Here is a 17,649-nt window from a genome sequence, read left to right as displayed (position 1 = left end):
CTGAGACTTATAAAACTAGACAAACAGGCAGTGGGGGGGGATTCCCCCATTAATAAATTACATCAACAAGTTTTAATTCTCCAGTCACAGAAACCTGACTTTAATATAATAGAATTTCTTCTTGAGGAGATTGTAAGAAGGGATGAGATTGTGAATCAGCAACTTGAAAAATTTAAGTTGGAAATCAAAGAAATTGGAGAACTGGTGAAATCTAAGTTTGGCTTTTTGGATCGAAAGATTTTAAAAGTAGCTAATGGCTTAGCAGACTTTATGACTCAGTTGGAAGCAAATACTAACTCTAAAATGAAAGAAACTGAGGAGAATTTGGATGACAAGATCCAAAAAATTAAAAAGGATTTGGCAAACATTCAGGATAATAGTTCAGAAGACAAACTTAAAATGGAGGCTGATCAAAAGACTGTTATTGAAGAAAATGTACAACAGAGGATTGAAAGAGAAGTTTTAATGATCCAATACAATTTTACAGAATATGCAATTAGACTGAGAGGTTTGCAGGAAGATGACAGAGATGATTTAAGGAAGATATCTTCTGAAATTCTGGCTGGGATTTTAAAGGTTCAACCTGATGAAGTGTTTTGCAGGATTGACAGAATTTATAGAATAAACTCCTGGTTGGCAAAACAAAGGCAATTGCCTAGAGATGTGGTGATTTATTTTACAGACAAAGAAATTAGAAATAATATTGTCCAGAATTCTTATGACTCTGCTTTGCAATTTTGTGGAAGAAAGATTTGGATTTTTAAGGAACTCCCACCCAAGATGTTAATGGAGAGGAAGAAATTTGGTTTTCTAGTGAATGAGTTAAAAAAAAGGAATATTCTATTTAGGTGGGACGTCCCAGTTGGTTTAATATTGAGACACCAAGGAGTAAGATACCAACTGGATACAGTCGAAAAAGCAGAAGAATTTTATCAAAAAATTTTAAAAATAAATTTAACATCTTTGGGCATAACACAGGACAAGCAAAAGGAGTTGGAAATAAAGGGAAAACATCAAATTACAGAGGCTGTGGTAGATAAACTGTCTTTGGACTCCTTGGATACCCCAGCTGGACTGTCTATAAATTTGAGAGCAGTGTCATCTGATTTTAATGTGATGAACTATCAACTTACAGACAAGTGCGTAAATCAACCAGTTGATATACAAGTGAAGGAAAAGACATATGAGATAATAAAACAAAACCAACAAGATCAATTTACAAAGCAGAATGACAACCGATCAGCTGATACACAACTTGTAGGAAGGAAATCTGGATGGAAATGCAACCCGCAAAAGAAAAAGAAAAGAAACAGATCTCGTAGAAATAGTAGTTTCTAAACCAAGCAACAGTGAAGCCAGGGATTTTAAAAAAAAAATAAATGAATATGTGAAAAGATATTGGAGGCGAATTATTGTTTAATACTATCTTGAGGAAAGTGGCAGATCTCTGCAATGCCGTGATTTTGGGATGTGGAAAGAGCCTTACATTGTTGGATTTGAACTTGAACTATCTATTTTGGATTTCTCTTACCGATAAATATATTATAACTATTTTGAGTTACAAGGCAAGAGAGTCATGCTGGGGCATGCAGAAGATCTGGCTGTTACCCACAAAGATGATGGGGATTTATAATCCTGATGAAAACCACAATTACAACTATAATTATATAGTTTATATAATTATAAATATAATTATAATGTCACTCGGGTGGTTGTTTTTATTTTTATATATACATGAGGATATTCATTATTGATGGGGGCAGAAGATGACTGAAGATTTTGAATAAACTGTTGCACCAGGATGCTATGTTACCCTATTATGGATGATGGATTTAACAATCTAGTGGAAAGACATCAAAGAAGATACTAAATGAATTATAAATTTAAAGTTATTGTCTTTTTTTATAAAATGGAATGTATATATAGACATATGTATATTTTAGCAGAGTGGGCAGTGGATTATATTTAGAATTGTAGTGCATGGTAATCTTGCAGGAAACTGGGTTGAAATAGGCTAGTTTAGTGATTGATTAGTTTAAGAAAAAGGATTTTTAAGTCATATATTTTGGGGAGTGGAAGAATCGGATAGAACTGAACAAATGTTAAATTTGGAGAAGGCTGCTTTGAAATGTTAAATTAATATATATAAAAGTAAAGGTTATGTTGTTGTAATAATAATAATATTTTATAAGTTTGGGGGAGGAGAAAAAGGGTAGATTGTGAAAAGCGGAGAAAAGCGGAGTTATAAGAATACTTTGCTAAGGGTCAGTACTTTGAGGAGTGAGTAAGGGCATGGTAAAATATTATGTAATTAATTATGAATTAGCTTATTGTTGTGAAGAAGAAGTCACGGGGGGGATGGGTGGTGAGGGGGGGTTAGGGAAGAAGGGAGGAAAAGGGGGAAAAACTTGTATTTGAAAAACTTTTTCAATAAAAAAAAAAAAAAAAGAGAGGTGAAGTGAGAAAGGGCCAATGAAACAGGCAAGAAGAAACAGCAACAGTCCTTTCCCTTATACAGGACAGAAATGTTCATAAGGGCAGGAACTGGACTGGAAAGGGATAGAAAGAGAGGCAACTCTACCTATTTAAGCTACAAAAGTAGTAAAGACCAAGGTAGCTGAATTAGTAAGAACAGAAAAAAATGTAAAGAGGAAAATTTGTAGGAGATGGAGATGACATAAAAGGGGAACCTGAACTGTGAATGGTAGAAAGAGGGAGAAAAATCCTCTCTTATTTTATGAGTAGGAACCACTTGAATGGGCAGAATTAAGAAAAATCGAATCAAGGCAGTGAGAATCATGGCAGAAGAAACAGAATGTGCTAATCTCTATGACTCATATGTTTAAATTGGTTCTCTTTAGCTTTAGGATTTGTGTGGAGAACAGATCACGTTTTAGGTCATATTTATGAAAAAATATTGAAAATTCAAAAGGAATACAAACTTTTAAACACCACTGTAATTACTCCTTCAACCAGTATATACTCAGCATTTATTCAATTAATGCTGCTGCACTTTAACAATAAATTGGCATGCCTTTGCAATAAGGAAGTAACACCAAGGGTAAGGGTAAGAGCCTGCCATAAACTGCCCCCCAGCAATGCCAGGAGCCACGTCAGACTTGCCATTAGCATGAGTTCCCCCTCCCCCACACACACTGCAATTGGAGAAGCCGTGCTGGCCTTGCTGTTTGCCTGCTGTGCCCCCCCAGCTGCCCCCCTGCAACGCCAGAAGCCATGCCTGCCTTGCTCCTCCTCCCCTCTTTCATTGGAGCTGAGTTGCGAGCCAACCTGTCTTTGTGAAGTCCCCTTGAAGCACCCCTCCCTCCCTTCCTGCCCCCCCCCCCAAGGCACTCTTGCCTATCTGGGAGCTCCCAGTGGTCCAGGTAGCTGCTACTCCCATCACCACTCCTCCTCCCTCAGGTCTTAGTGCCCAACCTCCAAGGGCCCAAAACTTGCAGAGCAGCTGCAGTACTTTTTTTAAAAAAATCTTGCATCACACACTGCCCCCCCCCCAGCCCCTGCAATCGCCCATCAGTAATCACATGCTGCCCCTGCAGCACTATTGCTTCTGCCTGCCATCCGATTGGCTGGGGGCTATTTGTCTGGAGGGTCAAGAATGCCTCCTTCTTGACAAAAAAATAGAGAAAGTTCTTGTTGACATATTTCTCTTGCATTTGACATTTGATAATGGTGTTTTGTGAGATTTTGGGCATAAGCATTGATGATAAGCATTATATTTGATTATGTAACTGTAAAACAAACTGGGGGTGTAGCATTTATGGTTCCCTCTTGTATCATTTCAACAGCATCGTCCATATATTTGGCAGAGATGGAGGAAAGTACTTGCTGCCGAGTGTGATAGTTGTGGTAGAGGGCATTAAGACTTGCATAGTGGGGAATCAAAGGGGTCAAAGAATAAACAGAGTGTGCTTCTGTAGCCAATTCATTCTCAAAAATAGTCAAAAAAGTATTAAGAAATCAGAATTGTAGTGGCTGCTGATTGTCAACAGTGAGTTGTAGAAGAGCACTGCACTGTGTGATTAGTCCCTAGCATAAAAGCCAGCCATGGAGAGTATGAATGGGCAGTTAAAGAAACTCAAAAAGTTTAAACACTAGGCTTACTCTACATATCCTTTTAATTAACATACTTGGCAGATTGCTTAGTGACCTTGGGTGGATGTTTATGTAAAAACTACCTCGAATCTGGAACCAGAGGTTCTCATTTCATCAATCCTTATAAGGAGTTATGTGTTTTCAGCATTCTTGCTATGTAAATTCTAGCACCCAATGTTATTCCCACAGCTTCAGCTCAATGTATTAGCCCCCATCTAACTCATAACTGCAACTAGGCATCTATTTGGGACATGCATCACATCTCTTGATTCAGACATCATGAAGTTGTTTAAAAAATTGGGTGTCATGCACATACTGATGTCCCTTTGATTGAAAATTCCTGAAGATCATCATTAGTGGTTTCATATAGATAAGAATATTTGAAACAAAATGCCTTGGGGAACCCCACAAATAACTGCCAGCATGGCATAGTCACCCAATTATCCTTGAAACTAATTCCCTGTAGGTAGACACTTGAACTACCATAAAGCATATCTCCAACTCTCTATCATGGAGATAATTCAGAAGGATACCAAGTCACTGAGTATAAAAAGCCCCTGGGAAATCAACAAAGGTGTATTTCCTCTGAATGTTTCTGCACACATCAAAGTGACCAAAGTTCAAAGTTTAAGTTCAAAGCCTTTATTGTCATTGTACATCATGTATACAATGAAATTGGTTTAGCCTCTACTGGTGCAGTCCATTCAAGAATACAAGACAATATGAATAATATAAAGAATAATCCTTATACAAGTGGTTAGGGGAAAAAACTTAGTCATATGTTTCCATATGTATGGCATATTCTGTGCAACATGTTACTGGTGTATGATCTTGTATCATGGTATATACATATTACATACTACACTGGCACCAGTGAAATTCGTCATATTAATCTGTTTGTGGTGCTATATTGTGTTTAGGAGTCTAACAGCTCATGGGTAGAAGCTGTTTTTAAACCTGTTTGTTTGACTAGCTATATTTCTGTGTCTTCTGCCCAATGGTAAAAGTGAAAAGAGAAACAGGCCAGGGTGTGAATCATCCCTAAGTATCTTGCTTACTCTGCTGAAACAGCGAGACCTGGTGATGTCATCCAGTGATGTTAGGGGGCAACCAATGATTTCTTGTGCCAAGTTAATCACTCTCTGTAGTGCCTTCCTGTTCATGGCTGTCAAACCAGTGTACCATACTGTTATACAGTATGTGAGGACACTTTCTATCATGGACTGGTAGAAAGAAGTCATCAGCCATTGTTCCACCAAAGAAACCAAAGCTGATTCAGTCCTAAAATTAGGGCTAAACTCAGACTAAAACAGATGAAAATATTCTATTTCTTCCAATAATGTATGCTGCTGCAAGGACATTTCTCTCTTTACTTCCCAGTCTTTCATCAAAGGATGTTCATTATTGGGGGATAGTTATCATAAATCTTTCAATCCAGAGAGGGTCTTCAGGAGTAGACTCTACAGTTTCTCTAAACTCAGTGACACTTTATGGAGAGATGTATCCTCTACACCCTGGATCAATCCAATCATCACTCCTTGGTTTCATCAAATAAACGTCAAAAGAAGCATGAGATAAGCTGAAAACCTGTAAGTTTCTTGTCTACACATTTTTAAAGTTAAATAATTTAAGAGTCCCACCATGTAAGTGGGTCAGATAGTGTCCCTTGTAAAACTTTCTTAGAACCAAACCAATTACTGCAAAATTTCTGAAGAAGTTTGTGAATGCCATTTTGGAGAAATAATGAAGGACAAGTTCAATGCTAAAGGACTGGAAAAGTATAAATATTTTAACTCCAAAAATTTGGGGGGGGGGGAGTATGGGCAGCATATAAATTTAACAAGCAAGCAAATAGTTTTGTCAGCTTAATACTAATATTGGATAAAATTCAGGCACATTCAGGATCGGATTGGACTCTGACTGGGCAGAATCCAATGGGGAGACTGGGGTAGGTCTTGAGAGTAATATCTGGGTTGAGTTTGACCCTGTTTCTGTCAAGGAAGTGGACAGAATTATGGGTAAACTTGGTTCCTCCACTTGCTTATTGGATCCTTGTCCCTCCTGGTTGGTTTAGGCTGCCAGGGAGGTGACTAGAGACTGGATCCAGGCAATTGTCAACACTTCATTGAAGGAGGGGGTCTTCCCCACCTCTCTTAAGGAGGCGGTGGTTCGACCTCTCCTCAAAAAGCCTTCCCTGGATCCAGACTCACTTAATAACTATCGTTCCGTCTCCAACCTTCGCTTCATTGCGAAGGTTGTTGAGACTGTGGTGGCGCAACACCTCCCACAGTTCCTGGAGGAAACGGAATACCTTGACCCGTACCAATTGGGCTTCTGACATGGGCACAGCACGGAAACGGCATTGGTCGCTCTGGTGAATGATCTCTGGCGGGCTCGGGATGGGGGTTGTTCCTCCATCCTGGTCCTACTTGACCTCTCAGCGGCTTTTGATACCATCGACCATGGTATCCTACTGCAGCGACTTGTGGGGTTGGGGGTGGGAGGCACTGTTTTACAGTGGTTCTCCTCCTACTTCTCAGGTCGCTTGCAGTTTGTATGGGTGGGGGGGGCAGAGGTCCACCCCGAGGCCCCTAAATTGTGGGGTGCCTCAGGGATCAGTTCTCTCCCACCTGCTCTTTAACATCTATATGAAGCCGCTGGGTGAGATCATTCGTGGCTTCGGGGTGAGATATCATCAATATGCTGATGATACCCAGTTATACATCTCCATCCCAGACCACTCCAGAGATGCCCTTTCCGTGATGTCCCATTGCCTGGAGGCGGTGCGGGCCTGGATGGGTAGAAACAGATTCAGACTCAACGCCTCCAAGACTGAGTAGCTGTGGATGTCGGCATCTTGGGTTTCAGAGACCCCATCACTTTTGATGGGTGGGGAAAACTTGCCCCCGTTGATAGGGCTCGCAACTTGGGTGTCCTCCTGGATGCTCGGTTGTCCCTAGAAGACCACCTGACGGCCGTGACCAGGGGGGCCTTCGCACAGGTTCGCCTGGTGCGCCAGTTGCGCCCTTTCCTGGACCGAGATGACCTTTGCACTGTCACTCATGCCCTGGTTACTTCCCGCTTGGATTACTGCAATTCCCTCTTCATGGACCTGCCCCTGAGATGCACCCGGAGACTCCAGCTGATCCAGAATGCAGCCGCAAGGGTTGTTACGGGAGCCCCTTGTTACTCCCATATAACACCTCTCCTGCGTGAGCTGCACTGATTACCAGTGGTTCTCCGGGTCCGCTTCAAGGTGCTGGTTCTCACCTATAAAGCCCTACATGACTTAGGTCTGGGATATTTGCAGGACCTTCTCCTGCCTGCCTCTCACCATCCTGTTCACTCACATAAGGCTGCTCTCCTCAGGGTTCCGATGGCGAGCCAATGTCATCTGGCGGCACCCAGGGGTAGGGCGTTCTCTATGGGTGCTCCCACCCTCTGGAATGAGTTGCCTACTGAGCTCCGGAGGGCTCCTGATTTCCGCTCCTTCCGTCGGGACCTGAAGACTTGGCTGTTTAAGCAAATAGGCTGACTCTGATTCTGGGTTTTATTATTTATTATTTAATTTGGATTAAAATGGGATTTTGTTGTACATATTTTTAACATGTGTTCTCCGCCCTGAGTCCTTCTGGAGAAGGGCGGCATATAAATACATGAAATAAATAAATAAATAAATAAATAAATAAATAAATAAATAAATAAATAAATAAATATTAGTAAGCAATCAGTTTGTGAGTACTTAGAAAAAATTCTTGATCTGGTCTGACATAGTGACAGGATTAGTTGACTTTGTGTATGCTGGCAACATAAGCATCACATTCAACAAAGCATTCAACAAAGTCTTCTATGAGATTGTAGTAAAGAAGATGCTAAAATATGGGCTAAACTATAGATACCATAGATACCAAATTGGTTGAACAATGATACCCATACTCTTTGACATATCCAAGGGGTTTATGTCAGTGGCTACGTTCAAGCTAGAATGGATAAATAGCATTCCATATGGTTCTTTTTTCAAACACCGTATTTAGAAATGACTTGGATGACAGGCTAGGAAATATGATTATCACATATGCAAAGCACACAAGTATAGAGGAGATAGAAAAGAACTTAAAATAATAGAAGGATCAAGAAAATCTCAAAACTATTGGGTAGCAGTATATGGTCCAACTTCTAGACTACCTAAATCCAGGCACCATATTTTAGGAAAGACATTGACTAACTAAAATATGTTTAGTAAGGGGAGGAAAAGTAATGAAAAACAGTTGAATTATTAATTACCATATTAGTTATCAGTAATAAAGAACAGAATATTGTGGAGACATGTGAAAGCTGTCCTTAATCTGAAGGGTTATCATGTACAAGATGGTTGGGTTGTTTAGAGTTGTTCCAAATGACAGCCACAAGAAACGAATTACAAGGATATAAATTTCAGTTGGATATCAGAAAAAATTTCTCAGTGGCAAGAGCTGTTCACCAGTAGAAAAGATTGGCTCAAATGGTGACCGACTTTCCACTGGAGATGCTTAAACAGAATGTGGATGCCAATTTATCTGGGATGCTGTGGTTGTGGATTCCTCCAGTGGACATAGTGATTACATCCAACACTGCAACCTTTATATTTATAGCTGGACATGTCACAAGATACTGTATCAAAGCAGTGAAAATTTAACATGAAGGTATCTTTTAAATTACCGGTACTTGCAAATCTGTCACAGCAGGCTTCAAAAAGATTCAATACGGGATTGTCTGGGACAGATGATAGTAGACTCTTAACCATTCAAAAGAATTTTGCTGAATAGTTACTTTCAACACTCAGTTGAATTGCAAAGTAGCCTTCTCTGCATCTTTCATTTTCAGGCAAGAGACCAAGGCAGGTTTGCATGCATGTCCAGCAGGCCCCATTAGTGGTGCCACATCCCATGTACAGTGAGCACCTCAAGCACCAGAAATCTATAATACACTTGGTAGATAGAAGGTTGGTGTCTGGTAATATCTGCTATGCATACAATCATAACTGATTAAGCAGTTATATTAATACTACAGAGACTATACCATAGCTAATTAAATAGCAATGTTGGCTATTAATAGACATAAAGGTAAAGGTAAAGGAGTCCCTGCAGATTTTACTCTGTTAGTCATTGCCGACTATAGGGGGTAGTATTCATCTCCACTTCAAGACCGTTGAGCCAACACTGTCCAAAGACATTTCTATGGTCATGTGGCCAGCATGACATCACAGAGTACGGTTACCTTCCCACCAAAGTGGTACCTATTTATCTACTAGCATTTGCATGCTTTCAAACTGCTAGGTTGGCAGAAGCTGGAGCAAGGACAGGAACTCAGCCTGCCACATGAAGCTCAGATCTTCAACCTGGACTGTCAACTTTCCAGCCATCAAGCCCATTAATAGACAGTAGATTTTATTTTATAATTTGTTTTCTATTGTTGTCAAATGTAAAATATCTCAGTGAATTGTATGTATTTTGTACTCCTGTTTTATATAAAAACATCAAATAGGATCCAATATAATACATACATAAACTTTACTGCAATCACAGATTAGTGTCTAATATTCATTACATTGCTTCAGTTAGTAATACAAAGTAACAATACTGTGAGTCACATAAACTTTCACAAAATCAATATACAACAATAAAAGGAAAAATTGCTGACTTCCACCTTTTGACATCTTTCTCCTCCCTGAAGAGGAGAAATTTTGTCAAACAAAATTTTGCTACTGACTACTCCTCCAATTTTCCATCCACACCAAAATATAATCTACATATTGAATATAATTTACCTATTAGACTACCTGCTATTCTAGACAATCCAAGACTAGCCAGCCCTTTATTAAATAGAAAAGGAAAAAGAGAAGTAACTCTTGGAAATAGGGGTGCTAATAATTCTTTTTCTTTTATCCCTATAAGTAAAGATACCTGGTTAAATTACTTATAGTTTCAGTAAGACTGTGATATCTGTTCCCTGCATGAAAGGGGAAGAAATTATTGCTGATTGGACTGCTGTGGGACGAGTCAGGTAGCAAATGAGCTATTCCAGAGTAGAATAATATATTAATGCATATCACATTTTGGCCCCCTCTCCAAATTGGTAGATCTCTGGGAGTTTTATTGCAACAAGTTTAAAAATATAATGAAGCATTTGATTCAGAACAACAAAGTTAATCTATATATCACTGTACATAATATACTCTACAACACCTGTAGACTCAGATTTCATGTTCTCTAACAACTACATATCAACTGGGTACTGAGAGGTACAGGCAAAACAATCAATTCCTTTACCAACAAATTCACCAGTGTCTCGAATGCCTGACTTCTTCAGGGAAGTATGGAACAAGACAGAGAACTAGAGATGTTGTCCAGTACACCCTGCTGTCAGACAGCTTTCCTACCAGGACTACTGAAACAGCCCTGAGACTGATATGACTCAGGACCTCACTGCCTCCATGACAACTAGGGACAAAACTAAGTTAACAGTTGGCCCATCATTCTCTCTCTTTTGGATAAGGTAAATTAAATAGTGGCATCACAGCTCCAAAAGATTTGGATTAAAATAGGTGATTGAATATGTTTCAGTCCTGATTCAAGTTTCAGTCTGGTAGATGGTTTATATCTAGAATAGTTAGTGGTGTTTGAGAGTATGACCTCATTGGTCCTCCAACTGGTTTTTCAATGCTACTGATAAAAATATTATCTTGAGAGGTAGATTGAGAAGACAATGCTTTATCATGATCTACAGTACTTGTATATTCTATTTGTCAGGTTGTTTCAAAATACTACTTTGGGTAGGTCTCTATGAATAATTGTAATGGAATGTGTGAATGACTTTGGGGAAAGGGGGAAGCAATGCTGCCTAGGAAACAATCAGACAAGAGAGGCAGGAGACCCAGTGTTTTAATGGTCGGAAAAAGAAAGGATCTGCCCTAATGGATTAAGTAATTAACAGTGGTGGCAGGACCTTTTCTGCTGCCACACTTGCAAAATCCTGTTACAGCCTTATAATAATGTAGAATTAATTCATTCAGTCATGTCTCCTATCTGGGTTACTGGGAAGGCAGAAAATAATGTTACCTATGATGTTAAACTCCTAGGAAAAATGAACAGCAGTATACACACATACCCTATCTTTAGTCTATCCTCAAGTGATGTGGCAGTAAATATCGTGAACCAATGTCTGCAAGTAAAACAGATCTCAAAGCATGAAAATAATTTTGAACAAACTGGAGGTGTGCCTTCTGAAGGATAAGACTGATCCAAATTTGGTGATTTATCCATCTTGAATGGAGCAGCATTCTCTTGAAGGAGTAGGTGGAATTGGGAGCATTTGATACGCAGGCAATTAGAATGGGTTGCAAAGTATTCTTTGAGTTTCGAATGTTACACCAACACTATCATTTCTGAAGTATGCTAACTTGGTCAAAGTGATGGTTGTCACCTTTCAATTAGATTAACACACTGCAAGGGTATTTCAGAAGATCCTCCAAAAATTAGAAATTATCTAAAATATGGCAGCCAGAATTTTGAGTAGTTGCTAGGAAAACAGAGCATATAACAGCTTTCCCATTTCAAATTTATTGGTCAGCAGTGTATTCTTAGGAATAATCCAAAATACCTGTGTTTCCCAGAAAATAAGACCCGGTCTTATTTTCTTTTAGGCTCTGAAATAAGCACTAGGGCTTATTTTGGAGGATGTCTTATTTTTTCCTATGTAGGTCCACTTGTCACGGTTCCAAGTAATACCCCAACAAAAGAAAACTCTGAGACTAGAAGTGCCTCAAAGTTCCATTTTATTAGAGATATCATATTGGCACATCTGGAAAAACCCGAATCTGAAAGCTTCCAGGTTTTCCCCACCCAAAAGAAAGTCCAAGTCCCTTCCCCTGCACCCACTTGTCCATCACTTGGTCCAATCAATGCACCATCCCAACTGGGGGTAAGGCTTATATTAGGTGCATGTGTAAAAACATGCTAGGGCTTATTTTTGGGATAGGTCTTATTTTCAGGGAAACAGGGGTACTTATGATTTTAAAGCCCTAAGCAGGTTGGGACCAAAATAATGAAATATCAGTAATTTTCTCATGACTTGGTCTGTGCTACATAGTAACTAAAAAGTTCTAAATATACCTCCTCTCTTCAAGCAGAGTAGTATCCATACAGCAGGATCTGATTAGTATCTACATTATCTACTTATTTAAAAAGGCAAACCACAGACAAATGGATATATTTCATAAGACATAATTATGAAAGTATGAATATGAAGTAATGATTATTTATTAAAGGAAAACAAAGTTAGTTGTGGAAAAGAAAAAAATGCTTCACAAATAATGTGGATAATCTGATATGTGATTTTTAATTAATGTAATCTTTTTTTAAAAAGTCACAAGTTGACTGAACTTTGGTCAATTTATCATTCAAGATCAACTGTATACTTAAAATCTCTGCTTTATTTGCAAGTGGGATGGCATGCATTCCTTTGGGATGAAAAATATAAAATACATGGTTACTTTAGAAGACACATACTAAGGAATGCATTGCTACAAATTTGAATCAAGATTAAAAAACAACATTACACAAAAATACCAATTTGGATTTCACCTATAGAAACATTAAAGCATCCAAATTTAACTGAGTAGGACAAGATAATAAGATATAGAGATATATTAAAAGAACAAGGAAGTCTGAAAACAAAACAGGAATTGGAACAAGATCTAAATAGAGAAATCGATTGGTGGACATATACGAAAATTCGGTCAAAATATAAAGAAGACACAAAATTAAATGCGATACATCCTGAACAAAATGAATTGAACAAAATTATACAAGGGGCGGAGGAGAAATTAATCAGTAGAATATACAAATTTTATAAAATGGAAGAAGAAATAGTTAAGGATACAATGATTAAATGGGCAAAAAACTTTAATCACACAATAGAATTGGAGAAATGGGAAAAAATGTGGCAAATAAATACAAAACTAACAATGTCCACAGCATACAAAGAAAACCAGCTGAAGATGTTTCATAGATGGCATCTACCCCCGGCTAGACTTGCAAAGATGTTTACAAGTAAATCTCCAATGTGTTGGAAATGTAACAAGAGCTACGGAACATACTACCACCTCTGGTGGACATGTCCAGCTGGAAAGAAGTTCTGAGCTAAAATTAAAGAATGGCTAGAGAAAATAATAGAACAATCTATGAACGAAAAACCAGAGACATTCTTATTAGGGATATTTACGGAAAAATACACCAAAGAAATAAAATATTTGATCTTATACATTGTAACAGCTGCCCATATAGCTTACGCACAAAATTGGAAAAAAGAAAATATACCAGCAGAAAAGTTGATAAAAAAAAAATCTTAAAGTGTGCCGAGATGAATAAATTAACAAAAGAGCTTAAAGAAAAAGAGGATACGGAATATTATATAATCTGGCACAAATGGTATAAGTGGCTGGAGAATAGGAATAGGAATAATGGAGAAGAAAAATAGGGGTGAAATGTAAAAAAAAGGAAAGAATGAATATGTCAATGTATAGAAAATATAAAGTTAATAGGGGTCTTAATAAATACACTGTAATTAAAAGAGAGGGGACAAGAAGAAACTGGAATAATATAAAGGGAAAAGGGAGAAAATGTAAATACTAGAAGATCATCACGAAATAGCTGTTAAGAGAGTATATATATAAATGTTGTATGTCTTGTAATATCATTTTATGTTATAATAAAAAATTAAAAAAAATCTGCTTTAAGTTTAATGTTGAATAAAAAGCGAAGTGGTCAATTAATTTTGGTCTAAGTGGTATGTAAACTATACAAATTCCCTTTATTAATGTTATGACAGTAAAAGTCATACTGTCTACCAAGTCTTGTATCTAATTTTTATGAGTATTTACAGGAAAATGCTATTACTGCAAGAGACTAATCTGAAGAGCAAAAGGGACTTAAATGAGATATTCTTTACAGTATATTATAGACATGCATTCTAGAGCCCCTTGCTCCAAATGTATATATATAAACCAAATGTTTATATATAGCTTTAGGACTTAAATAAAAACTCTCATATTAATTGCACTATTAATTATTATTAGCTGTCTATATTTTATTGAAAATTATACTTTTATATTAAACATAGAGAGAAGGGGGTTTAAATATCTTCCTTTATTCATTGTTCATTAAATCATCAATTTTTGTATTTTTTGTTGAAAACACTTATCAGCTGTAATGCTTAACATTCTAGCTATAATACTTATAGCTAAAGCTTCCATATGCTAGAATTATAAAAATAAAAATAGGAAATACTAATATGTGTAACACTGAGATGCTCTGCATATAAAATATAAGCATTCCATCTGATCAGAACTCTTCTTGCACTGTTGAAATAATTCTGGCATTAATGCTAGATTCAGGATGGAACAAAAACAAAAACAAAAACAAAAAAAGAAATTCCTGATGCAACAATTAGGGGTCCATTCTGTCAAGTTCTAGGAATTCTCACGTTTTAGTTCTGTCACAATGTTTGTCTTTTGCCAAGTGGATGCATATTTCCACTTCTTGTTCTGCCCCAGCTACAGACCCCAAAGAACGCAACACACACAAACTCTATACAAAGCTTATTTTACTCAAATAACTTAGTCTTTATCATTCAAAGGCTGTTAATGAACTGTCTTAACAGCCTACCAGAATTCTAAGATAAGGTAATCAGTCTTACTAGAGTTGGCAGAAAGCTCAGGAGCAATTTTGCAGACACGAAGGAGAGTGAACTAAAGTTGTTCTCTACAGCTTGTTGCAAGCAGTGTTCCTTCTTAAATAGGCTAAGGGAGTGGCCAATTAGCCCCAAGCTTTACTCTTGAGGAGACCTCCTCCTGAGGAGCCACTCCTGCCTTTTGGCAGCTCTGCGCGCCCGTGCATTGAGAAAAGGCTCCTCCTCTTCGTCCTCTTCACTTAAAGGAGCTTCTGGAGGTTCTGAAGGCCCTGGCTGAATCCCTGCCTCTGGCACCACATCTTCTCCAGCCTCCTCACTGTCCGACTCAAGCGCCAGCTGCACAGGCTGCTGGCGCAGCACCACACCAGCCTCCTCGTTGTTGGAATCAGCTACAATCTGCACAGGCTGCTGACGGGCCACAACACTTCTTCCTTGTGGTCTCCCATCCTGTTTCTCAACTTTATTCCCTATGCTATGATTTACAAGAAGCTGATTACAACATATCGCCCAGACTATCTTACTTTACAGTGTTACATTATGAGATATACAGTAAAGTACCCAGGATGTATGCTCCGATTTCCATGTTCAGTAGCTGCCTCCAGTCTACAAATCTTTTGTATGTGGCAGTGTTTTTAGGAACTCTAAAATTATGACTTTAGTCTTTTAGTTTTTCTGACATTTTCTTATTTTCTGATGATGTACTTTCCTCTATATCTTCTTAAAGCCGAACAAGCTATATAGGATGTTAAAACTCTCAGAACATTTCTTGCCCTCTTTAACTACTGAATAAAAACGTTTTTATAATGAATGAAAATATTCTTACTAAATAAAAGATTTTTAAGTTAAGTGTCTCTTTTATCCACCTGTCAGCCTTATTCACAAAAGTTTACATCAAAACTTCATGTCTCTTATTTATTTTCATATGCAAAGAAATTAAGAGGAGTCCAATAACCTCTCAAAAATCCATTCAAATGAAGCATTCATGATTGTATTTGTGCTTAATATACTATTGTGGCAATACCAAGAAAGGAGGAAAACAATTTTGTTGTCTGATACATTCTGAAAAATGGTCACGGGAAAGGTATAATACCAACCTTGTTATTTTAAAAATGAAAGCAAAATACTAACACAAGGATTCAAATCCAAGATACTAAATATCTTATATCCATATTGAATATATGTATGCTATATACTATGCCAGAGAATCTGAAAACTACATTAAGAGAAGTTTATAATAGGGTCCAACAAAATTGGACTCCATAGCACTGAATTATATATGCTTTTAAAACATTAGAACATTTTTATATAAAAGATAGGCACATTATTTCAGATTTCTTACCTGTAATGCACTATTCAGGAAGCAGCTATTTTGTCCTGGCTCATTGCTGAGACCTTTACTTGGTGCTATAGATGTTGTATTTCGTGGAGTAAACATGTCTTGCACACCACCCTGTCCCACAGAAAAATAATTTCTCTTCCAAGACATCTTTCACATTTGGATATGCAATATAAAACTGGTTCTATAGGTGTGTCTGTGGCTTAAAGATTCAAAATCAAAACTAAGTTACACAATGCTAAAATATAAAACTTCCTCCACATTCCTCAGTGGTATCTCATGAAGTGACATGAACGCCGTATTTCTTTTAAATCCAGAAATAATACTGCAATATTGTTACGGCAATAAGCTATGACAGGAAAACATCTTTGTATCTGAAAAAAATGGGAGGCAAATTAAAAAAAAAAAGTTTTTCCAAGATTGATCATAATGAAGTCCTATATCTAGTGTAAAAAGTTTATTCAGAGTGTAAAACATATTCAAAAATACTAAAAACCGGAAAAATAACCTTATGTTTTATTGTAATTTCTGTAGACTAATAAGCAGGCAAAATGAAGTAAGAAAAAAAAAACTAGCAACCAAAAAGCTTGTTATTCCTCTGTCATTTTCTTCCTGGAATATTGGTACAGGCAGCTTCACTTTTTATAAGCAAAACAAGCAGAGATTCAATACTGTCTTTTAATTCAGGCAGAGAGGATCTTCTTGGTTCCTGTAATTTCCTCAGCAAGACTTAAGTGGTATCTTCTGTTCTTCCTTTTCTTGTGAGCAGAATGTCTAGTTGTGGCAGAAAGAGAAAGAAAGAAAGAGAGAGAGAGAGAGGGAGAGAGAGAATATTGCGTAATTTAATTAATGTCTTAGTTTTCTTCTACCAAGATCAGCAGTCCCTCACCTCGCCCCAGAAACTCAGGAACAAAGTCAAAGGAACGGAAAACAAAATCCCACCAAATGACCAAAGAAATATAATAATTACACTTTTCCATAAATAGTACTAGAACAGGTTAAATGTGATGAATTTGGATAACAGTAAATGGTAACTAAAAAGTGGTGTGTATTTTACTGAATTGGTTACATTTGTTGCTATGATAACAAAAATATATTTTTAAAATCAAAGTTGATTGAGTCAAACAGATTATATTACACCATTATCAGTTAGTAGGAATGATTGTTGATTGAGATTCTTTATTTGGTCCTGAAGTACAGTAAGAACTACAGCAGCAGAATGCACAACCAAACAAAACAAGAAACATCCTTCTTAAATACTTCTCTTATAAGGAAATTTTAAGATAATTACATATACTTGTAGAAAAATGGGAACATTTCACAAAAATATTAATAAACTATGTTAAGTATGTGGACTTGCTTTGGTTAACACAACAGAGGGCCTGTATAATATATTTATTTTGTGAATATTCTTATTTTTAGACTACAGTTTACATACAGAGAATTGATATTCATTCCATCAATTAACAGAA

The 17,649-nt window shown here is 37.3% G+C and overlaps 1 protein-coding gene across 1 annotated transcript in view; it reads right to left on the bottom strand.

Annotated features, from left to right (window-relative positions):
* Positions 1 to 16,515, bottom strand: part of USP54 (ubiquitin specific peptidase 54) — a 148,254-nt gene extending 131,739 nt beyond the window's left edge. Inside the window, exon 1 of the mRNA XM_070945334.1 lies at positions 16,181 to 16,515. Coding sequence (XP_070801435.1) covers positions 16,181 to 16,327 — 147 coding nt within the window. The 5' untranslated portion in view covers positions 16,328 to 16,515. The remainder of the gene's footprint in view (positions 1 to 16,180) is intronic.
* Between the last annotated feature and the right edge of the window lie 1,134 nt (positions 16,516 to 17,649).

The sequence above is a fragment of the Pituophis catenifer genome, unplaced genomic scaffold, assembly GCF_029215685.1.
Source record: "Pituophis catenifer annectens isolate HBS135680 unplaced genomic scaffold, rPitCat1.0.hap2 SCAF_6, whole genome shotgun sequence".
NCBI classification, from domain to species: domain Eukaryota; kingdom Metazoa; phylum Chordata; class Lepidosauria; order Squamata; family Colubridae; genus Pituophis; species Pituophis catenifer.
This window is presented reverse-complemented; position numbering and strand designations above follow the sequence as displayed.